Source organism: Anabrus simplex, chromosome 1 (genome assembly GCF_040414725.1).
Source record: "Anabrus simplex isolate iqAnaSimp1 chromosome 1, ASM4041472v1, whole genome shotgun sequence".
Taxonomy (NCBI): Eukaryota; Metazoa; Arthropoda; class Insecta; order Orthoptera; family Tettigoniidae; genus Anabrus; species Anabrus simplex.
The window spans coordinates 517,077,625-517,102,632 of NC_090265.1; the positions used below are offsets into that span (position 1 = coordinate 517,077,625).

At 37.8% G+C, this 25,008-nt stretch overlaps 1 protein-coding gene across 2 annotated transcripts in view; it reads left to right on the plus strand.

Moving 5' to 3' along the window:
* Nucleotides 1-25,008, plus strand: part of LOC136868747 (zinc finger protein 665) — a 114,335-nt gene that overhangs the window by 66,049 nt on the left and 23,278 nt on the right. For both annotated transcript variants that reach the window (XM_068227109.1, XM_068227110.1), the window contains exon 4: nucleotides 14,862-14,998. In XM_068227109.1, coding sequence (XP_068083210.1) covers nucleotides 14,862-14,998 — 137 coding nt within the window. The remainder of the gene's footprint in view (nucleotides 1-14,861; nucleotides 14,999-25,008) is intronic.

Below are 25,008 nucleotides of genomic sequence, written 5' to 3' on the forward strand. Positions count from 1 at the left end.
TACTTGCATGAATTTCTAAACTAGCAGCTTCTGAACGAGTAATTGCACTCAACATAATTCCAAAGTTCCAAAATATACGCCAGACTTTCTGACAAACTGTTGGAAAACAGTTCCTGCGCAATCCTGATAGAAGAGGCAGAGTATTCCACTTGTATTAACTACAGCTGTGATGCGGAAAAGCAGTTTTGTGAGTACTAGTTCTCGTTTGGGAAGTTGACGATGATTTTGCACAGCTACAGCTACCCAGCATCAGTGGGTAGGGTCTGGCACATCCCACTCTGACGAGTCTAGTGTGAGACCTAAGACAAAATGCTGGTTAATAGAGCAAACGCCTGAAAAGCCATACATCTAATTTTTGATCTGAAATATGACCTTTCTACGAAAATGGCTCAAAATATGACCTTATGACAAAAATAACCAAAATGTGCAATTATATGACAAATAAAAATCACTTAATTGTGATGATAATCACCTGATTTGCACCAAAATCCAATCAGGCAAGAAAATAGAGACAAAGAAAAAAATGACTTTTCCTAAACATCCGAGCCCTAGTGATAATGGTCCTCTCATTTCTGTAAATAAAGTGTTAGATAGAACTGCAGCTGTGGTTAGAGTAATAGTTAAAATAGGGAAAGACAAGTATTATTACACATCAAGATGGCAGTGACTTACATGATGTTCGCGTGTAATATTGTCGCTTGGAACTATTGAATAATCGGTAATTCTAAGCTAAAATTTACCGTCTGAAGCACCAGAGTGAAGCTGCTAAGTACTTTTGTAGTGAGTGTGGTTTTAAATCTGCGTTGTGGAGATTAGTGCTCATTAAAGGATCAATCTCATACCTAACCTCATCTTGTAAGCTAACTGATAATGGCCGCCTCTGCTGATGGAGGTCGGCAAGTTTTTTCTAACTCACTGAATCTAAATAATGAAAATCAGCAAGTCTCAAGTAACCTCACGAATCGTCAGAATAAAGAAAGCATAATTCCCACCCGTACTGGTGAACCAGGTAACCTCATGACAACCTCTATTACTGTTCCTAACACACTTAATCTCCTAACAATCCAAGGTTAAGTTACTCTGCAGCAATGCAATCCTATCCTACCAAAGATCAAGCTATTGTTATTGAATCGTGTGATGGTATTAGTATACGAGATTATATACTAGCAATTCGAAAAGTCATAGTAACATCCGATTTGTCTCACGGATATCAAATGGAAGAATATGTATCTTCCTTGCAAGTCAAAAGTGTGTTGAAGAATTAATTTCAAAACATCCTAAGATTCTCATAAATAATGTTTCCTTGGAAATAAGACCTCTCCTAACTAAAAACAAACGAGTTATTCTATCCAATGTTTGCCCTGTGATTCCTAATATTGTTATTGAAGAAGAATTTCTCAAACTCGGCATTAAACCAATGTCAAAGATATCACCTATTAGAGCAGGTTTAACAATCCCCGGATTTTCTCACATTCTCAGTTTTCGGAGACAGATTTATGTTCAAAATGAAGAATTTAACAAACTTCCAGACTCACTCCAAATCGAATATGAGGGTACCAATTACTGGATTTATTTATCCTCTGACACACCCACCTGCTTTCTTTGTAAAACTGAGGGTCACTTAGCTAGAAACTGTCCTGATAATGATGAAATAATAAATGAAGGCTCTTCATTAAATCAAAACAGTCATTCTCGTGGCAAGATCAATCTAACAGAATTTCCCCAACTAGTAGAAGATACACGAAAAATTAAAACAAACTGTCAAGAAAATATTACCTGTACTCCCTCACAAACTACTGTTCAGACAACTGCTACATCTACATCCCTTCAGTGTTCTCAAAATCAAAACTGTGAGCCTTTACCCTCAGTCGAAATGACTCTAACCTCTCATTTGGAATGCCCTCAAAACCCCTCATGTGTTCATCTTGCTGGATCGAAGAGACCAATATCACTATCGAGCAGTGAAGCTACAAGCAGAAAAGACCTTGATTTTAAGGAACCTCCCCTAACAACTGAACCTAAGACAAGTGAACAGGCAGGGAAACACAAGACAAAACAAACTTCCAAGAAACCAAAGACAGAAAAAGAAAGCACAACTATTAGTGATATGCTTAAACCAATTAAGCAAGTTCTAGAAGCCAACCCTCAGTCCTTTCCCCTCAATTACTTACAACTCCAATCCTTTTTTGAAAACAGTATTAGAGTTAATGACATTGCAGCAATAGCTTCCAATTACACCCAAGATCTAGAGGGTTTAGCCCAAGCCCTTCAAAAACTATATCCATACTACACTGAAAAATCCATTAAGAACAGGAGTACTCGAATAGTCAAGAAACTGCTTAAGGCTAGCAGTGAAAACCGAGGTGAAGCAATTAACAGTTTAGTTCCAGATTACTCCAGCGATGACTCTACTTCCCTCACATAATGATGATAAAATTCCCTCTACACTTGTTTGTCATTCTTATGACTATATCATTACTTCAATGGAACCTCAACAGTTTTCGATCACAGCGAGAGTATTTACAACTTCTACTAAATAAACATCAGCCTTCAGTTGTCTGTCTACAAGAAATTAACTTTAGAGACAACTTTGTTTCCCATTTAAGACAGTTCAACGTACATTATAAAAATTGAATTAATCCAAATCATGCAAGTGGAGGCGTAGCCACCAATGTTAAAAATAATTTACACCATCAAGAGGTTCCTTTAACTGCTGATTTAGAAGCAGTTGCAGTTTTATTATACCTACCACAAGCTATATGTGTATGTAATGTTTATTTTCCTATGAATAGTACATCTCACACTGATGATTTAAGAAACCTAATACACCAACTCCCCAAACCCTTCATTTTGATGGATGATTTTAATAGCCACAACAGTTTATGGGGTAGTCGCAATACTGATGCAAGGGGGAAAGAAATAGAGAAGATACTAGATGAATTTACTCTAGTATTATTGAACTCAACTGCTCCAACTCGTTTTGATATAGCACACGGAACATACAGTAGCATAGATTTAACTATATGTACGCCAGAGATAGCTGCACTATTTAACTGGTCCATTTATTCAACTCTACAAGGAAGTGACCACTTCCCCATCATAATTAATGATGATCAAAGTTCTCCAGACAACACATCAAAACCCCAATACTGTAAATGGAATTTAAATAAGGCAAATTGGCAATCATTTAGAAAGATTGTAAATAACTATTTAAATGATCTAACTCCAACAAATAAATTTCCTTCTAAGCACATCAATGATATTGTTCAAGACTTCACTGAAGTAATAATTAAATCTGCTGACCAGAGCATCCCAAAAACAGCTCCTATGCCCTTCAAGAAAACGGTTCTCTGGTGGAATGACTCCTGTAAAGAGGCTATCAAAAATAAAAACCGTGCTTACTACCTATACAAAAGAAATCCTACGCCTGAAAATAAAATCAATTTTCAAAAATACCGAGCAATAGCACGAAATAAAATAAAGTAAGAAAACCTCCTGGTTAAAATTCGTCTCCTCCTTAACCTGCCAAACTTCACAAAAAGTTATGTGGAATAAAATCCAAAGAATAAGTGGCAAATACAATAAATTCTGTATTACCTCTCTAAGAGATCCAGTCGCTGGGTCAATTGTAAATGAACCTCAACAAATAGCTGATCAACTGGCTAAATCATTTTCAAAAATCTTAACAATTATGAACCTGAATTTCTTCACATGAAAACAACTCGAGATCCAATAGACTTAAGTGAAACTGTACCTACACCGAACTATGCTTATAATGATACTTTACAGTTGCAAGAAATGGTTACAGAACTCAACAAATGCGGCAGATCTAGTCCTGGCCCAGACACCATTCCATATGAATTTTTAAAACAGCTTCCACATAGTGCACTCAATTATCTACTTGCTATTTTCAACTATATATGGAGTTCCAAACTATTTCAGATCAATGGCGTTGTGCTATTGTAGTGCCTATACTCAAACCAGGAAAGGACACTTTGATCCCAGATAATTATCGTCCCATCGCCTTGACAAATACAATGTGTAAGCTACTGGAGAAAATTGTTAACAAGAGATTACGCTGGTATTTGGAACATATACACTTTTTTAGTGATGCACAAAATGGTTTTCGTCAAGCACGTTCAACAATAGATACTCTGATATGTTTAGAATCAGAAATCCGAGAAGCTTTCCTAAATAATCAGCACCTCATAGCTGTTAGTTTAGACATTGAGAAGGCATATGACATGGTGTGGAAAGACTATCTAATTGAAACACTGATGAAACATAATATTTCAGGAAACATGCTTCACTTCATTTATAATTTCCTTAAAGATCGCCGAATTCAAGTCAGGACAAATGGAACTCTTTCACATGAAGTAACCATTGACAATGGAGTTCCCCAAGGATCAGTCATCAGTGTCACATTATTCCTCGTTGCAATAAATGGCATTGTCTCCAACATTCACCTACCAGTAAAGGCTTGCCTTTTTGCCGATGACTTGACTATACTAAGTGCAGGAAGAAATAAATTAACTACTCAACAGTTACTTCAAGAATCAATTGATAATATCAAAAAATGGGCTAAAGTTACAGGGTTCAAGTTTTCCAAAACTAAAACCAAATGCATACTCTTCTCCAAATGTAAACATACTGTACAAGACCCTGAGCTGTACATGGACAATCACAAAATTGAAACAGTAACAACTATGAAAATCTTAGGAGTTTTATTCGACACTACGTTAAGTTGGATACCTCACCTGAAAAACCTTAAAGATGACTGCTTGCGAAGGCTGAACATAATGAAGATCCTGGCAGCAAAGAACTGGGGGGCAGACTACCAAGTGCTAATGAACGCGTACAAAGCCATTATTAGGGCTAAATTAGACTATGGCAGCATTGTATTGCACCCGTCATGCCGGGCTCAGCTCGGCCGGTGAGCAAAGATCTCCAGGGTGTAGATCGTTCGCTTATCGGCTGTGTGAAATTTTTAAAGTGCAGGGATAGATGATGAACTAGTGGCAAATGAGAGAAAGCTAAATAGGTTTTACACATTTATTATAACTACTGCTCTTCATAAACTTCACAATAATTTACAAAATCTAGGTATTTTGTTTATATGATTTGTCTTCTTTTATGTCGTAATCACATAGACACTTCATCGAAAAACGGAACAGCAAATGGCTGAATCTGCAAATATAATATTTATATTTTTAGTGGAAAGTTAATTAAATAATTAATAATAATTGATTTGAGATGATCTCTCCCATTGATAATTTAATAACTTGAAAATAAACTTCCTTCCTTCATAGATTTGATTTTAAACAAGTTTGAAAATGATCATTTTCATTCTTCTTTGAAAATTAAATAAAAAAATTTCTCTCATAAAATTATGGTTAAATCGTCTTCCTTGACCTTTAAATTAATTAATAAACTCAACTTTATAATTATTTAGTAGTTGCTTCTCACATAATAGCTCGGAACTTGACCTCATGTCAATCTATGTTTATCCATTAATTGAAAAAATTAATTAATTAACGCTTACAATTTTTGATTTTATGAGTTCAATCCACTGACATGGCCTATACTTATTTATGTGTATTCGTTAAATAAGATCCTATTCTTCCCTAAAAACGAATAAAATTCACTAAAGGTTTAAATTCATTCAAATGGTGAACCACTAAAGTTGGCGTAAATTAGGCCAAAAATTCCACGAAATAACGAAGAGCATCATCACAAATATGGATTGGAAACTTACATTAAGCAAAATACAGTCAAATCACACACACTACACTCACACAAAGATACACGGAAATATTATATACATATTTACACGAACGCTAGCCCTTGACTATTAATTTTCATGTTTAGACAAAGTTAGGAAAATGATTCTCATGATGACACTATCGTGGTGACCTCCTCTCATCAACTGGAAATGTGACAGAGCAATGATTATCACTTTATTAAAGAACATAGTTATACGACGATGTTCAGAGAAAATTTACGAACACAAAATCATCCAAAAATCATCGATAAAATCGCTTAAACATAGGCCAGAATTAACATTCCGCGCACGCGGTTCATGAGCTACGATATTTATTTTTACTTCTCCACTATAATTGTGATTCTCGATTAATCTGCACTCACAACGAAGAAATTACATCAAGTAACATATTTTATTCTTAAATTGACTCACTAATGGATGCACAGCTCGACTGCTGAATTCAATAATATCCATCTACCAGTCAACTAATCATCACAACACAGCAAATATATAAAAAAATTGTATCGGTCAGATACTGCCATTTCCCAGGCCTAAATTACTATAAATGAGCGCACATCAACCATATTCAATAATAACTAATATTATGCTCATGACCTTAGGTGTTCTTTTACGCGATAATTTAGTTAATTTATTTTTATTATTATTATTATTATTATCCCTGGCCGCGCAAGATCATACGTGCGGAAGCTACTGCACAATAATATTTCAGATGACTCTATTGCACACAAAATTCAACCATACGTCGCATAATTGAAGAATGAACTCTGACATAATAGAATCTACGAAATTACTGTCCCATTTGATCTCATTTTAAGTCTAAAAATATTCAAATAGTCCTAGTTTAACGTTGAGGTCGTTTTACATTTATTTCTCCTGCCACAATGAACTCGGGACAGTTGAAACACTTCTCGAAGACATCCACTCAAACAAACTAATAGGTTCAAATACTCACACATCCTCAATCTACCATCACCAAGAAAGAAGAGATGGAAAAATTCTAACTAATAGAAAATTTCTAAACAAATAAGTAGAGGCTATGTCATTACAATTACATTACAAAAGGAAAGAAAGAATAACAAAGTTTAAATATTACTTGGTGGTGACTGTCGGTTGTAGAACTCGGGCTGATGACCTAGTGCATTACCACATTACGCACCATCGATCCTGGTCACGCCCGCCTGGACTGCCTCACATTTTACTCGTGCATTGGAGACATGCTGGCGCGCTGGAAATCACACCATTCACCAAGAAAGAAGACTGGCATCCTGACTTGAACTCGAACCGGTGATCTCTTCTGTGGAATTTCTTGTGAAGCTGAAACTGAAATCACGTCTGAGACAAGGTCCAAAACTCACACCGATGTTTGATAAGATGGGAAAGAAACTTAACTTTTAAAATCTGTTGAATTATGGGTGGAATCCGTAAATATCTGAACTGCAGTTGCAACAAGTTGTAGGCTCTGAATGACGAAGTTCCCTCAGCAAGCGAAGTGCGTCTTCTTCCGTCCGTAGTTGAAGCTAGAGTAATTCTCCACACGACGTGTTCAGAGGTAGAAATTTCTGAGTAAATTTTCCTTAGGAAAATCCATTATTCACTGTCTTAAGACAGGGGTGCGTCTTCTTCTGTCCGTAGTTGAAGCTAGAGTAATTCTCCACACGACGTGTTCAGAGGTAGAAATTTCTGAGTAAATTTTCCTTAGGAAAATCCATTATTCACTGTCTTAAGACAGGGGTGCGTCTTTTCCTCATAAGCGATTGGTTAATTTATTAACTTCGCACCAAATTAATCGCTTGATTGGCTGCCATAGTCAGACGTCATGCACCTTCACTATTATCGATCGAGCACTTGACACACATTCTGCCTGGTCACGTGGCATTCACGGCTGATTTGAAGGTTATTTGGCTAGCTGTATCTGCGCTCTCCCCTCGTTTGCCCTTGAGTGGAATTCCCTGACACCTGACGTATCTCGCTCAGCCGACTCGATGTGATAAAACTCCCTTCCTGGTTCACGAAATAATATTTCAACACACAGTAGAAATAAAATATTTTCCAATAAATGATTTTTACCAATTTTGAAGGGGACAGTATACAATTCCGCAAGAATGTCTTCACTCAAAATTCTTGATTCCATCCAGTCCACAGCTCTTCGAATTGCTCTAGGAGCCTTCCGTACCAGTCCAGTAGCCAGCATTCAAATAGAAGCAAATGAACCACCACTCACAATTAGACGTAGACAACTAACTTGACTTACGCGCTCAAGGTAGCAACTATGAGTGAATCAAGAATTAAGTTGTATGCTTTTCCTAACAAGCATTGAGGTACACTCATTAAATCAGGATCACAACCACAGCCCTTCAATGCCAGAATAGCCAAGTTTCTTGAAGAACTAAGTTTAAATATCCCTCCAATACTCCTCGCAGATAACTCTCTTAATGTCCCTCCATGGACTATTACCCTTCCAAAAATTAACTTTGAAATAAATTACAGTGTCAAAGATGAAACTGACAGATCTCACTACCATCAATTATTTCTTGAAGTTTCTAATAAATACCCAAGGCACGCTGCAATCTATACTGATGGATCAAAATGTGAGGAAAGAAATGGATGTGGGATTATATATCCTGAACGTACCATGCTATACCGATTGCCTGACTACTATACAGTCTTCTCTAATGAGCTGTACGCAATAAAGCAGGCTTTGCTATATATTTTGAAAACCAGCACCTGTAATAACTCCATCATTTTTTCTGATTCTATTGCGTTTAATGCACTTTTTGAAAGTCCATCATTGAAACATATCCTTGTACAAGAAATACAACTGTTGTTTAACAACATCATGAAAGAAGGCAAACAAGTCATCCTTGTGTGGATACCTTCTCATAGAGGTATTCAAGGCAATGAATCTGCTGATCAAGCAGCTAAAGACGCTACTTACCTCCCGCTAGGTGATCTAACAATAGCTACCCCTCACACTGACATTATTGCCTATGCTAAAACAAAATTATACCAACAGTGGAAGATAAAATGGCTTCAAACTTCGAACAGCAAACTCCACGAAGCAACAATGGAATCTACAGTACAACCACAGTCTAATATACACAGTCGCGAAGCTCGGCTTACTTTTTTCATCCATGCGACTGCAGCGCTCCACTTGGCCAGCAAGCTGCCGGTCTTCTGGGATGTGTAAGTTGTATACGTTTTGCGAGGTAAGCGTGAGGTAATTACATTATAGATAATCGGTTTACTATTAAATTGACATAGTATGTACGAAAGGAGGTGTGTGTGGCGCAATAAATTGATCAGTTACAAAAAGACACCAGAGCTATCATTCTTTAGGCTTTCTAAAGATCCTGAACATTAAAGCCTTAATTACTGTTTACATTTTCGGATAAGAGAACAATATTGTGAAGATTCAGAAATTTAACTTCAGATAAGTAGGCATTTCGTTCATCACTGATTCAGGAATGTAACTCATAGTGAAATCCATCCAATTATATGAACTTAAATAACGTTTTAACACAACCGTAACCTCTAACACGTAGCGGTGTTTTGATTTTCAGTGTGTAGAAAACTGCTTGCCGCCATGTGTAGTGGTTAGTGTGATTAGCTACCACCACCCGGAGGCACGGGTTTGATTCCCGGCTCTACCACGAAATTTGAAGAAGTGGTACGAAGGCTGGAAGGGGTCCATTCATCCTCGAGAAGTTAACTGAGTAGAAGGGAGTTCGATTCCCACCTCAACTATCTTCGAAGTCGTTTTCCGTGGTTTCCCACTTGTCCAGACAAATGCCGGGATGGTACGTAAGTTAAGGCCACGGTCGCTTTCTTCCATCTCCCTTGTCTATCCCTTCCAATCTTTCCATTCCCCACAAGGCCCCTCTTCAGCATAATTGGTGAGGCCGCCTAGGCGAGCTACTGGCCCTCCTCCCCAGTTGTATCCCACAAACCAAAGTCTCATGCTCCAGGACACTGCCCTAGAGGCGGTACAGGTGGGATCCCTCACTCAGTCCGAAAGAAAAACCAACCCTGGAGGGTAAACGGATTAAGGAAGGAAGAAAGGCAAGAAAATTGCTTGTATATAGTAGGGGAGATGATTTATTGAAGAAAAATGTGAACTATTTGTACAATAACATCACGTTATGTTCCAATCATTTTGGAGACAGCCAGTTTATGTCAGCAGAGAAGAAGAAATTAGTATGGAATCTCCGCAGATTTCTTCGAACCGAAAGCCCGTCTCAAAGGAGCACAACATACAGAGTCATACGTTGCACCGACTCAGATAGGTCTTTTGGCAACAGTGGGATAGGAAAGGGCTTGGAGCGAGAAGGAAGAAACCATGGCCTTAATTAAGGTACAGACTGTTTTGACGATGGGAAACCACGAAAACCCATCTTCAGGGCTGGCGACAGTGGAGTTCGAACCCACTATCTCCGAAATGTAAGCTGATAAGCCGCCCAGCCACTTGCACGTTTGTCAGAGGAGCCGAGAGAACATGGGCTGTATGCTCACTAACTTCGATGTAGTATACTATTAATTCCCTAATGTTAATGCCTGATTTTCCACATTAATGCTGTGAAGGTACTAAGTCATTAGTGTTGAAATTATTTGTGAAACTAAGATTAGATTACCTTGTGATATTTTGCAATGAAAGTTTTCAGTGTCATAAAACAAAAAAGCTCAAAATCCAGCCATTTAGGTTCCTGAGATGTTTGAATATTGTTTGAATTGTTTTATAGTTCATTACTATTTTTATGATTTATGTGAAATTACCAAATTCAGTTCAATAATAGGATTTCGAAAATGGCTAAGACCTTAACTACAGTGGTATGATCAGCTGTTCATTCGAAAATAAACTATTGCTGGTTTCCTTCGGTATTATTACCACGCTGTAGTCTAGTGTATCAACGTAATTAAAATGTACGATTAATATAGTTGTCGAGGTGGTTACAGTTTTTAATTTACGTGGGAAAGTGCATTCAACTGTTGGGTAGAGAATTGTTCCGGACAGTTAAAGCTTGCTGGCCGCTACGAGTGCTAGTGTCGTTCCGCCTGACAACAGGATGCCATTTCATTACTAAGGAGCTTCGCGACTGTGTATATTAGACTGTGGTACAACACTATCTTCACAACCTTCACAGGCAAGATCAAGTCCTAATAACTAGAATACGGATTGGCCACTCCAAGATAAGTCACAGATTATATACGTATTAATATTATTATTATTATATATTATTATTATATTATTATATACATATTAATATTTGCACATCAAATGCTACCTCCTTGAGAAGAAACTGCCTCCCATCTGTACAGCATGCAATAGTGTGTTGACTGTGAAGCACATCATAACAGACTGTTCACTGTATGACAAATGGCGCCAGTACCACGGTATACCTAAGGATATTAAGGGGACACACTCATCTTCTTCACTGTGCAAACAAATTATTAAGTTTTTCAAAGACACTGGTCTGTATTCAAAAATTTAACTGTTCAGTTTAAAATACCAAAATCTTTTATTATTATTTTTTTCATTCTTCACTGTACTGTAATTTAATGTAAATTCTACAGTTAGAAGTCACAATAAGACCTTAGGGTTAAAGTGACTCTAAATTATCTTAATTTTAAAAAAGTATTATTATTGTAAATGGGCAACTGTCGTAGGGGAATTCTAATTATATTATATTATTGATAAATACTAAAGGTGCTGCAAATACTAATCGTAATTATGCATTGCATATGCTTATTTTTATGTTTACTCTTATTGTAATCACAAAGACGCACACACACGGGATGCTGTCAATTGTGTACACTGGTTTATTTACAAATTATATACATATTAATATTTGCACATCAAATGAACCAACATCTTGAACTTAATCGACTGCCACATTTGCACGTCAGCCAACTAAGGAACACATGACAAGATCAGATGTGGTACCGACATAACATAACCACTTATACAGCAAAACCACAACATGACTAACAACTCGATTAAACAACCCAAGTCTGTCCTTTTATATACCTTGCCTGGCCAGGCTTCCAGAAAAGTATGTACAGCATGCTTCCTCATATCTTCTCTAGTCTCCAATAACCTATATGCAAATGAATAGAACATTCTGTAAAACAAAGGTGCGTTGTGCTAGACGCTTACTCTGTCTTGCACGACATTACATCGGATTCGTTCATCATTTTTACAGGTAATAATAAATTACATAGGGAGCCTCCGTGGCTCAGACGGCAGCGCGTCGGTCTATCACTGGATACCATGGTTCAAATCCCTGTGACTCCATGTGAGATTTGTGCTGGACAAAGCGGAGGCAGGACAGGTTTTTCTCCGGATACTTCAGTTTTCCCTGTCATCTTTCATTCCAGCAACACTCTCAATTATCATTTCATAGCATTTATCACTCATTAATAAATCACCTTGGGAGTGGCGACCCCGTTGTAATAACAGCCTATATATGTTTCATTCATTACATCCCTGACCCGGTCATTGACTGGAAAACAGGTTGTAGGTTTTCATTTTCATTTTCAATAAATTATATACTATTAATTACGTGTTCTTACAATAAATAAAGTCGTATTAATAAACATACAGCAGAAGTATTGTGGCATAACCTCACATGTTCTCTTACACAAGACAGATCATACAACGTAGAAATAATAAATGATACGACCACAATTTATACCAAATAAAGTCCATACTGACAACCTGTTGTACATAACTTGGTAGGTAATAATAATAATAATAATAATAATAATAATAATAATAATAATAATAATAATAGACGTGGCGACACAGAGCATCTCTCTCTCTTAAACGTCAATCCTATTCTAGTTCCATGTGGACTATAACTTCCAAAATCAGTCATCCACTCTGCACCATATTTGGAGGTGTATCGCAGTCTTACTTAATTTTAGTACATAGTAGAAACTCCTCTCGCGAAGGTGACAATGAAGTACCATATTGTTAATTGTGTTATTCTTTTGAATTAGTAGGAAATCAGTGCATTTTTGTCTTTATTTGTGACAATTCAAACATGGACTGTTAGTTCTGTAAAACAAGACCGACATCATCCGATTGAAACTCACGTTGAAATAATGAGTAAAGTAGGCCCATTCAAGAACTTAACGAGTCTTTTGAACTCTTTAAAATGTAAACTGTTCTCATCTTGGACTTACGAAGAGAAGTCTGGAGCCAAAAACAAAAGATGTATGCCTGAGTTGGATATTAAGTATTTTGACGGTAAAGTAACAATAAAATTTCAATTTTCTTGGTATGCATCATGTTTGTGAATAACAGCCTGTTCCAGAAGCAAGAAGCTTTTTTTGTTATACATGTGTTTTATTTGGTGGTGAAAAGGAATGGAATTGTAAGTGGTGTAATTGCTACAAAAACTTTCTTAAAGAAGTAGAGAAGCATCAATATTCAAATAAAAATATGCAGAATGGAGTGAGGTTTCGTTTGCTGGGGCATGGGAGTATAGAACATTCTTTATCTGAAGGTGCAAGAATTCAAACCGTTAAACATAACAAAGTCATGAAACAAAATCGGCTTGTTGTTGAGAGACTTGTTGACACTGTGTTTTCGTGGGAAACAGGAGCTTGAATTTCGAGGTGATTTTGAAGGGGAAGATTCTATCAACAGGGGCAATTACCTAGAGTTGTTAGATTCTTCTTTCAAAACAGGAACAGTACATTCGAGATCATCTCCAGTGCACATCAGACTTTAAAGGCACATCAAGCAAAATGCAGAATGAAATTGAGTCTGTAACTGGCATAATTCAGGATATAATCAAAGCAGAGTTAAATTCTTGTGAGTTCATTGGTATTCAGGCAGATGAAACCTTAGATGTATCAAACAGATCTCAAGTTAGTGTAATAGTTTGGTTCATCTCAAAACAGGGTCCCGCAGAATGATTCATAGACTTTTATGATGTTTCGATTGATAAGACTGCATTAGGTTTATCAGAATTAATTGTCGATATTCTGAGAAAGTTGGGAGTAATTGATAAAGTTGTACGTCAAATATATGACAGGTGTTCCTCAATGGCAAGAAAGCAAGGGGGTGTTAAGAATTACGTTAAACAAGTTTGCCCAAAGGCAATATTTTTACACTGTTGTACACAAAAGTTAAAGCTTATTCTTCTCCATTACTCCAAAACAATAAAATCAGTCAGGCTCTTGATTCATAATCTGACTGCATTTCATTCATTTTTTTAGTAGATCCTCAAAAAGTGCTCATCTTCTGGAATCCAAATGATTCAGACTTCCACAAGCATGTACTACGCGTTGGAGCTTTCATTCCAGAGCATTCTGCACAATATTTTCACACTGATGATCTAAGACAGGTTTTTGAAGACATTGCTGAGAATGATGAAGGTTGGGACAGTGAGTCGTACAATTCAGCTGTTCTGTAATGGATGCAGTTACTTGGAGTGAAATATGAATAAAGCGCCTGTTTCTGCGAACTTTGGATACTGTTTTCAAGCAATCTTCTAAACACTTACTTATCTGTGTTTAATTTCAAAGCTCTTGCATGTGTATGTTTGTTTCTTGCCACAAAGTACCTGAATGTTTTAACAACGGACAATGAAATGTCAAAGAATTTTATAAATCGTATGTTAAATAATTTTTTAAAAATGGAATAGCCCTTGATATATATATATAATGTGATTGTTCCTGGTTCATCTTTATTTGATTCCTTATTTATGAATTGTTTTTATGTTATATGGGTGTAATACAGATGTTTCATATTTGAATCTCATAAAAATGTGTTACATAATATAGAAATAAAGTAATTGTATATTTTAACACTTTGTGCATCAAGATTTCATGAATATTTTGGCAGTTTTTAGAACATATAAATTGAATGGTAATTATACCTCAGAGTTATATAAAGTCATGTCTCAATTACAGTAACTGTAGTGTATTTTAGAGGCCAGAATAATGTGGTTTCTGCATTTTTTTCTGATTTGATTGTGACTATAATGAGGTCAGAAACAGAGAAGTAGTCCTTTGCAGAATCAAAGTATTGAGTTCATGTTGCCTCACAGGCTTTTTTTTTTTTTTTTTTAAGGTGCGTCGCACAGATCGATTGCCCAAGCAGTTATGCTGGGAGTGTGTGGATAAGCTTTACTTGTGCTATTCCTTCGCTGAGACATCACTACTGGCACAAGATAAATTGCAAGCTTTGTGTGACAGCAGTTATTTCATGTAAGTATAGTGGTCTCATTTTAGGCCTAAATAAACGCTTTAATTCTCACTGCCAAAAAAAGATTTGATCGATTGTGGAAATGAAACATATCCCTAATCCGCCATATTTATTAATGTATTACTTGCAATTTTTGGGAGAATTCTTCTTGATATCACACTATTGTATCTAGGTTAGGTTTTTCAGTCTGCGGAAACTAATACAGTATAAAATAAATTTGTGAAATACCTGAAAAAAGAAAACATTCATTAACCCATTGGCATATTGATTTTCTAGCCCTTCACATGCCCGTGATTAATATTTAATTGACTTAAATCACAGTTCATGAGAACTTTATTAATTGTTACAGTTTTCTTGTGCAAACTATTATTTGGAAAAATGAAAATCCACATCCTGTTTGCCAGTCATTTGACCGGGTGAGGAACGGAATGAATGAAGCCTCCATCCAGCCGCGAGGATAGGAACTGTGCCGGCTGCCAAAGCCTTTCGCACTCCTCTGGGGCATTGATTAATGACTGACAAATGAAATAATACTGAAGAGTATTGCTAGAATGAAAGAGGACAGGGAAAACCGGAGTACCTAGAGGAAAACCTGTTCCGCCTCTGCTCTATTCAGCATTGCTCCAAAACCGGAATTTGAACCATGGAACCCAGCGGTGAGAGGCCAGCACTCTACCGCTTGAGCCACAGAGGAACATAAACTTTAATTTACAAAATGAAAAATCATAAATCCTATGTTTGGATATTTTGCCTTTTCAGTAGTTTTCATTTTTCATCTTTTTAGCAGTTCTAGCACATGGCATTTCAACATTAAAGACATCACTATCACCATCAGAATTTTCTGATTTGCTGTCAGTTTTCTCGGATCTGCCACTATTACTTAAAAATATGAAGTTTCTCACTCGCTTTCATTATCATCTGTTCAGCATATCTGATATATCACCGTTAGCTGATAACTGCCTTCTACATGCCATGCTACTCATCTACTCACCTTGGATAGGGACAGATACAACGGGGAATAACTTTTCAAGATCGATTATAATGCTAACTCTTCGAGATAACCAAATGCAATGACTATTCTGAGAAAGTATAACTCTTTTCAACGGTATATAACATGTTACTTCCATCTCTTGGTGAACTTCTGAAATACACGTGCTCGGCTCCACGGCTGCGAGCCATGAAACTACACCTTTTCAAGGTCGATTATAATGTGAGCTATTTGAGATAATTGAACGTAATTATCATTGCAAAAAGGAGCAACTCTTCCTCTTTCTAACGGTATGTAACATGATAGTTCCATCTCGTGATGAATGTCTGAAATACACACTCAAAACTACTCACACTCAACTCCATGGCTGCGAGCCGTCATGCAACGTCTCTTCAAGGTTGATTGTAATGTGAACTATTCGAGATAATCGAATGTAATCACTATTGCAAGAAAGAGTAACTCTTCCTCTTTCCTGCAGTATATAATACGTCAGTGCCATATCTTGGTGAACGTCTGAAATATGTGCACAAAGCTACTCGTGCTCAGCTCCACGGCTGTGAGGCGCCAAGCTACGTTACATCCCGCGAACAATCACACAGCTGGGAGCCGTCAGTATACGCCAGTGTGTTACCTCAGATTATACACGAAAAAGAAACATTTAACTCGAAATTCGTTTCAGATATACTCTGTTATTAAATTCTTTCTTTTTCAGGCATTTTATAAAATCATATTATACTGAATTTGTTACCGAAGAGCCTAACAATTATAGATTAAGTCAAAACCGCAGAGAAATGACTTCCATTGTAACAAATCACAGTATTGAGCGCAGACAATATAAGGAATATTGAAGTTTGATTGAGGTAATTGACTGCTTCATGTACATTCTTCCATTGTACTAACTTATATTCTTATTCCTCTTCTTCTACAGCTTTACCCTCACTATGAGGTTGTGATGCAAGTTGTGTCACACAATTGGGGTTAGCCCAGTTTTCTGATTAATTCTAATGCCAACTCTTCTTCCATTTTAACTTAATTTAAATTATTTATGGTACTAAGTATATTTAAAAGTATTAAATAATTTTTTAAACCTTCCTGACTTAAGACACACATATACACTTACGTAATAAATACCACCCCTTTTACAATGACTCTAATGCCGTGAACATTATGTTATTCCTCTTCTGCCACATTTCCCCACACACAGTCTGAAGTTGTGATGCGAATTGTGTCACATATGAACTTGGCCCGGTTTCATAGGCTTAGGGCATTGTAGGCCAGCAATGTTTGGCATCAATAGACTTCATTAGAAGTGTAAATTTGTATCTCCATTATTGTGGTTTGTATGATAAAATTTTATGAAAATATAAAAAGAGGATTAAAAAATAGATTTTCTATAATTGTTATGTAGGCTACACTTTCTTAATGGAACTAATATTTCTGGAGATATTTGGAAATTTGTAATAATCATGAATATCTGTTAATATTATTACTATTATTATTATTTCAAGCTTCACTTTTTTTTTTTAAAATTTATATACAGTACTAGCTGTCATACCCATCACTGATGGGTTAGCTTTTGGATAATGTCAGCAGTGATACTATCTATTGAAGATGACTGGCAGCAGAAAGGACAGAACACATTTAATCTAACGACGATAGTTGGTTAGTATAGTGTTTTTGTTGATAAAATTATAAGTTTTACGTACTCAGGACATTGTAGGCAATTGCATATTAAAGCATTTGAGGCCTAGGCTTCCAACCCCTTTTTTAAAATTCTGTTAACCCTCATTCTTCGAGTGATTGTTCCTTCACTTTCTACTAATTTTGATAGTCATCTTGTTCCTTCACTTTCTACTAATTTTGGTAGTCATCTTTATTATCCTACTGCCAAATAGGGGCTAATGAGCACACACTTCTTTTGCTTATAAAAATCACAAACACCGCCAACAAACACGAGCAGCTTTGTTACCAAGGCAGCTGAACAGTATTCGATAGAATAGATCTAATGTATTCGAGAACAGTGCAAATGAACTTTTTGACATAATCTTAGACATGAAACTTTATAACTCTTATCTGATGCAAGTTTATTATAAACCGTATTATATACTCTGAGAAGTAAGTAGTGTGTTTAATATTATTGTATATGTTGTTTTATCAAATATAAGGTTCTTCAGCAGCTGAAGATGGCTTCTAATAGAGATCAAAACTGGTACTGCAAAATGTATTTGTAATGTAAATACATCAGAAATAAATCAAGTATTGATTATGTCGGAAATCCAAGTTCAGAATTGTGATTCAAAGCATTTCGTTACCAATTTGGAGGAGTGCTTCACATTGTTAGAGGTGGTGGTGATTATTGTTTTAAGAGGAGGTACAACTAGACAACCAACCTCTATATAACACTTATCAGAGGGAAAAAATGGAAGGGATCAGACACTTTCAAAAATAAAGATATTTGCCAAAGAAAGACAAAGAGTGCGTACATTTTTCTGAACCCCTCTGTAGAACATAGGGGAAAAGACTAATTGCACTTATTTCAGTGGTAGGAATCTCCAAAATTACATTAATTTTGCTGCATATGAAGCAGCCCACAGCTGATTCTTCTTTTCAGCATATTCATTTTTACGTTTCTAGTACAAATAAATGTCTAAGGGCGTGAAAATGAGACTCCCTAGGCCTCGAGTGCTTAAATACCGTCGGGGTCAGAAAGGAACAAGAGTTGACCAAGGGAGGTCGGATAGGATAGATGAAAGTGAGGAGCATGGCACAAGTGGAAACAATGCCAGAACTCAGCTGAGGGCCCCATGGTCGCCAACCCTCGCTCCCCAAGTTAAGAGCCCCTTGGACCCCTTTTAGTCGCCTCTTATGACAGGGAGGGGATACCGTGGGTGTTATTCTACTGCCCTCACCCACAGGGGCCTTCGGATTGTTATCCTGCTGAATGGGCAGTTGGCTGACATTTTTTCCCTTGCTTATGGTGGTATGGTGTCATTTAGAAAGTCTCTTATCTCTTTTGATATCATACGTTCAATCCAAAATATGGAGTCTACACCGTTATGGGAAAAGCATCCCCAAACCATAATGTTTCCTTCTCCAAATGTGTCTTCTTTGTATAATTGGAATGATATTCAGCATTTTTACGCCTTCTCATGTATGCAATTAAATGGAGTTAGATTCTAAACACTCAATTAAACTGAAAATGTGAGAATTGACTGCATTGACAAAATGATCATATACTACATGGAGACTTAAATAAGAGCGCTTGACATGTAAGAACATGCCAGAAGAGATTAATGCTGATACTATACATATGTATCAAAGAAGAACAAGGAAGTGTGTGTGAGTTTATGACAGCAGGTCAGAATGATTTGAAACAAAGGCCCAGGCAGGTCCATACAGCGAGATTTATGGGGAGCAGTTCCTATTGGCTGCAAGGCGGGTGATGTCACTGCGAGGACACGAGTGCGCTATATTATGAACAATGAGACATAGCAGTAGCTCTATCTTGCGTGATAATACACACTTTATGGGATTAAATTAGACGCAGATAAAATTTGCAGTTATGCAATATATACATATCGTAATACAGAGGCGTCCAAAAAAATGTAGACACTGTTTGACAGTCAATATTAATGGAACAAAATGACATACCGTTACAGTTCTTACACAGGTGGGGGGGAGGTTATTTTGTGTGTTCAAAGAGACCCTCCGCTAGCAGCCAAACAACATCGAGACTTATGAACTGCTGACTTTACTATGGCTGTCAGTGTTGCCATAGTGATAGCCGCACAGGACGTCTCTATGGTTTCTCGTAGCTCGTTCAGTGTAGCTGGCTTCTGTCAATGTTGTTGTTTGAGTCATCAGTCCATAGACTGGTTTGATGCAGCCTTCATGCCACCCTATCCTGTGCTAACCTTTTCATTTCTACGTAACTACTGAATCCTACATCTGCTCTAATCTGCTTGTCATATTCATACCTCGGGCTACCCCTACTGTTCTTACCACCTACACTTCCTTCAAAAACCAACTGAACAAGTGCTGGGTGTCTCAGGATGTGTCCTATCATTCTATCTCTTCTTCTCGTCAAATTTAGCCAAATCGATCTCCTCTCGCCAATTCGATTCAGTACCTCTTCATTTGTGATTCTATCTATCCATCTCACCTTCAGCATTCTTCTGTAACACCACATTTTGAAATCTTCCATTCTCTTTCTTTCTGAGCTAGTTATCCATGTTTCACTTCCTTACAATGCCACGTTCCACACGAAAGTCTTCAAAAACATTTTTTAAATTCCTATATCAATGTTTGAAGTGAGCAGATTTCTTTTCTTAAGAAAGCTCTTCCTTGCTTGTGCCAATCTGCATTTTATGTCCTCCTTACTTCTGCCATCGTTAGTTATTTGACTACCCAAATAACAATATTCATCTACTTCCTGTAAGACTTCATTTCCTAATTTAATATTTCCTGCATCACCTGCCTTTGTTCAACTGCACTCCATTACTATTGTTTTGGACTTATTTATTTTCATCTTGTACTCCTTACCCAAAACTTCGTCCATACCATTCAACAGCTTCTCGAGATTTTCTGCAGTCTCAAATAAAATAACCATATCATCAGCAAATCTCAATGTTTTGATTTCCTCTCCTTGGATTGTGATTCCCTTTCCAAATTCCTCTTTGATTTCCTTTACTGCCTGTTCTATGTAAACATTGAAAAGGAGGGGGACAAACTGCAGCCTTGCCTCACTCCTTTCTGGATTGCTGCTTCTTTTTCAAAGCCCTCGATTCTTATCACTGTAGACTGATTTTTATACAGATTGTAGATAATTCTTCGTTCTCGGTATCTGCTCCCAATCACCTTCAGAATCTTAAATAGCTTGGTCCAATCAACATCATCGAATGCCTTTTCTAGATCTATGAATGCCATTAACATGGGCTTGTCCTTCTTGATTCGATCCTCTAAGTTTCAGACGTAAAATCAGGATTGCTTCACGTGTTCCTACATTTCTTCTGAAGCCAAATTGATCTTCTCCCAACTCAGCTTCAACTTGTATTTCCATTCTTCTGTAAATAATGTGTGTTAAAATTTTGCAGGCATGAGATACTAAACTAATGGTGTGATAGTTTTCACACCTGTCTGTGCCGGCTTTCTTGGGAATAGGTATAACAACATTCTGCCGGAAATCGGATGGGACTTCTCCTGTCTCATACATCTTACACACTAAGGGCCGGTTCTACCACCTACTGGCAAAGTAGCACGTAACTTGCCCTTCGCGTAAAAGGATGTTTCCGTTCGACCACTCCCAGGTAGCGCTATCGGCAGCATAAATCGCCGTTATCCGGCGCGTAATTTATCGGCCACTGCAAGGGCCCGATAAGACTTTACCTGCCGGGCAAGTTTTGAGAGCTGAACATTATTAGCTGTATTTCTGGCGACATACAACTCAAAAATTAGCTTAGTATACTGAAAAAAGCATTATACTGTAACAGTGATCGATATTGTATTGCAGGATTTTGAACATTAATGTTTCCTTTGAGTTGCAACGGTCACACCAGCCTCTCGCATTGATAGCGTAGGGAACACATTTAATACGTCAATCTTTCGCAAAGAAACTCTAAAAGGATATAAAATCAAAGCCTATTTGGAAATAATCTCAAATGGGATTTAATTTTCTACGTTTTCAGTTTTCAGACACCAGGTATAACTTAGTCCTATGTATCCCAATTACCCCAAGCTTCCTCGTAGCGTAATGGCTAACGCTCTCAGTTCATAATACAAGGTTTCCAGGTTTGAGTCTTCATTATGACGAATCTCTTATGGAGCGAGCGACTTAGACCAATCTGCTACGAGAATACTTTCCAAAAACGCTGCCTTACATGACAGGTTATAACTGGCGTAAGAAAATGTAATCTTGAGATTTTAATCCCAATTAGGTATTGATTTTGAAGCTCATAGATTAAAATCACGAAAGCTTGACATAAATCGTTGTCCATAACTCTTAAGACTCCCCTTATAAGGCTTTTTGATGATAATCAACAGATGCAAGCACAGGAAAATAAGACAATCGAAATGTGCTTCATACATCTGACGATAGATAGCACCACACTCGAAAGCGAGAAGTCGTTGAAAATCAGTCTAGCCAACTCTGTATATCGGTGTCTAGCTCCGGGTAGCTACCCAGCACTTGCGCGGAGGTGGTTGCACGCAAGGCAAAGTACCAGCTGATTTACACCCCCAGGTAGTTTACCTCCCGGGCAGCTGCCAGGCACTTTACCAGCATGGTAGAACCGGCCCTAAATGGAATAGCCTTGCCATGCTGGTTTCTCCTAAGGCAGTCAGTAATTCAGAGAGTATGTCATCAATTCCAGGTGCCTTGTTCCTATTTAGGTCGCTCTGTCAGACTCTGACCTCAAAATTGGGTCTCCCATTTCACCAGCATCAACAGCCTCTTCTTGTTCCAGAACCAAATTATCTACATCTTCACCTTGATACAACTGTTGAATATATTCCTGCCATCTTTCTGCTTTGTCTTCTTTCCCTAGGAGTGGCTTTCCATCTGAGCTCTTAATATTGATACACCTAGATTTCCTTTCTTCAAAGGTTTTCCTGGATGCAGCATCTACCTTTCCTAGGACCATACAATCTTCGACATCCTTGCACTTCTCCTTCAGCCATTTTTCCTTAGCTACCTTGCACTTTCTATCCACTTCATTCTTTAAACGCCTGTATTCTTTTCTGCCCTCTTCATTTCTAGCATTCGTGTATTTTCGTCGTTCATCAATCAGGCCTAGTATCTCCTGAGTTATCCACTGATTCTTAGTTGATCTTTTCTTCCTTCCTAACATTTCTTCACCAGCCCTACTGACTTCATTTTTCATGACTATCCACTCTTCCTCTACTGCGTTTTCTTCAGCCTTTTCATTTAGTCTTTTTGCAACATGTTCCTTGAAACATTCCCTTATGCTCTTTTCTTTCAACTTGTCTAGATCCCATCTTTTTTCATTCTTTCCTTTCTTCAATTTCTTCAGCTTCAGATGGCATTTCATGACCAACAAGTTGTGGTCAGAGTCCACGTCTGCTCCTCGGAAAGTTTTGCAATCCAACACCTGGTTTCTGAATCTCTGCTTAATCATAATCAAGTCTATTTGATACCTTTCAGTGTCTCCAGGTCTCGTCCATGTATAAAGCCGTCATTTGTGGTGTTTGAACCAAATATTGGCAAGGACTAAATTATGATCAGTGCAGAATTCAACCAGCTTCCTCTTTCATTCCTTTGTCCCAATCCAAATTTTCCTGCTGTATTACCTTCTCTTCCTTGGCCTACAACTGCATTCCAGTCTCCCATCACAATTAGATTCTTGTCACCTTTTACATATTGTATTAAATCTTCTATCTCTTCATATGTTCTTTCGATTTCTTCATCATCCGCTGAACTAATAGGCATATAGACCTGCACTATTGTGGTGGGAATTGGTTTGGTGTTTATCTTGACGACAATAATTATTTCACTATGCTGGTCATAGTAGCTTACCCGCTGTTCTATTTTCTTATTCATTATTAAACCAACTCCTGCATTTCCCCTGTTTGATTTTGTGTTGATAATTCGGTAGTCACCTGACCAAAAATGCTGTTCTTCCTGCCAATGTACTTCACTTATACCAACTACATCTAACTTTAGTCTATACATCTCCCTTTTCAGATTCTCTAATCTACCACAATGATTCAAACTTCTGACATTCCACGCTCCGACTCGCAGAACGTTAGTATCCATCTTCCTGATGATCGCCCCCTCTCGTGTAGTCCCCCGCGGAGATCCGAATGGGGGACTAGTTTACCTCTGGAATTTTTTACCCGGGAGGAAGCCATCATCAGTACATCATTCATACAGAGAGAGTTGCATGTCCTCGGGAGTTAGTTACGGCTGTAGTTTCCTGTTGCTTTCAGCTGTGTAGCAGTATCAACACAGCTGAGCCATGATGAGTATTATTACAAGGCCATATCAGTCAATCATCCAGACTGCCGCCCTGGCAACTTCCGAAAGGCTGCTACCCCCCCTTTCGATGAACCATACCTTAGTCTCGTCTCTCAACAGATACCCATCCAATATGGTTGCACCTGCGGTTCGTCTATCTGCTTCATTGGGACACGCAAGCCTCCCCACCGCGGCAAGGTCACATGGTTCGCATGTCGATAAATTTTCATTTTTCAAGGTCCCTTATAGGTAGAAGTCAAGAGGTGTAAGGTCTGGAGATCGTAGTGGGTACTCAACAGCTCCTCTTTGACTTATTCATCATCCAGGTAGATTTTCATCCAAGTAGGCTCTGGCATCTCTGTGGTAGAGAGGCGGAGCTCCATCTTGTTGTAGGTAAAATCTTTCATTTCCAAACACCTATTGGATGGCAGGTAAAATCGATGTTTGCTGCACATGAAGATACACTTCACCAGTTACGGTACCTTCAAAGAAGAATGGACCATTCAAACCGCGCGATGACAGACCACACCACACATTAACACCGGGTAGATTAACATGTTTGTCCATGTAAACATGATGATTTTCAGGAGCCCAGTACACGCAGTTAAGGCGGTTTACAGTATCGTTCAGTTCGAATTGCGCCTCATCAGACCAGAAAACCATCCCTGCAAACTGATCATCCTCATGAACCATGCCTTCAAACCACTAGTAGTACTCCATCCTTCGATGCGGGTTATCCTCGTTCGTAGCATGCTGTGATCTTGAAATGTCCAATTTCCACTTTGCAGCCTTCATAATCCGTCGTACGGTTGTTCAGCGTACCCCACTTTCACGGACAGATTATTGAGGGGACCTAGTAAAATTTTGCAGTACAGCAGCACTGGAAGGCTGGACTTATTAATGTTTTGGTTGGCCAAACTTCTCTTATGCACATCCTGAACAGTACCGTCGGCTTCAAATTGATCCCGAATACGATAAATTGTTGTACATATTGGTGGCTGTGTTCCGTACACATTATGCAATTGCCATTGTACATCCATCATGTTTTCGTT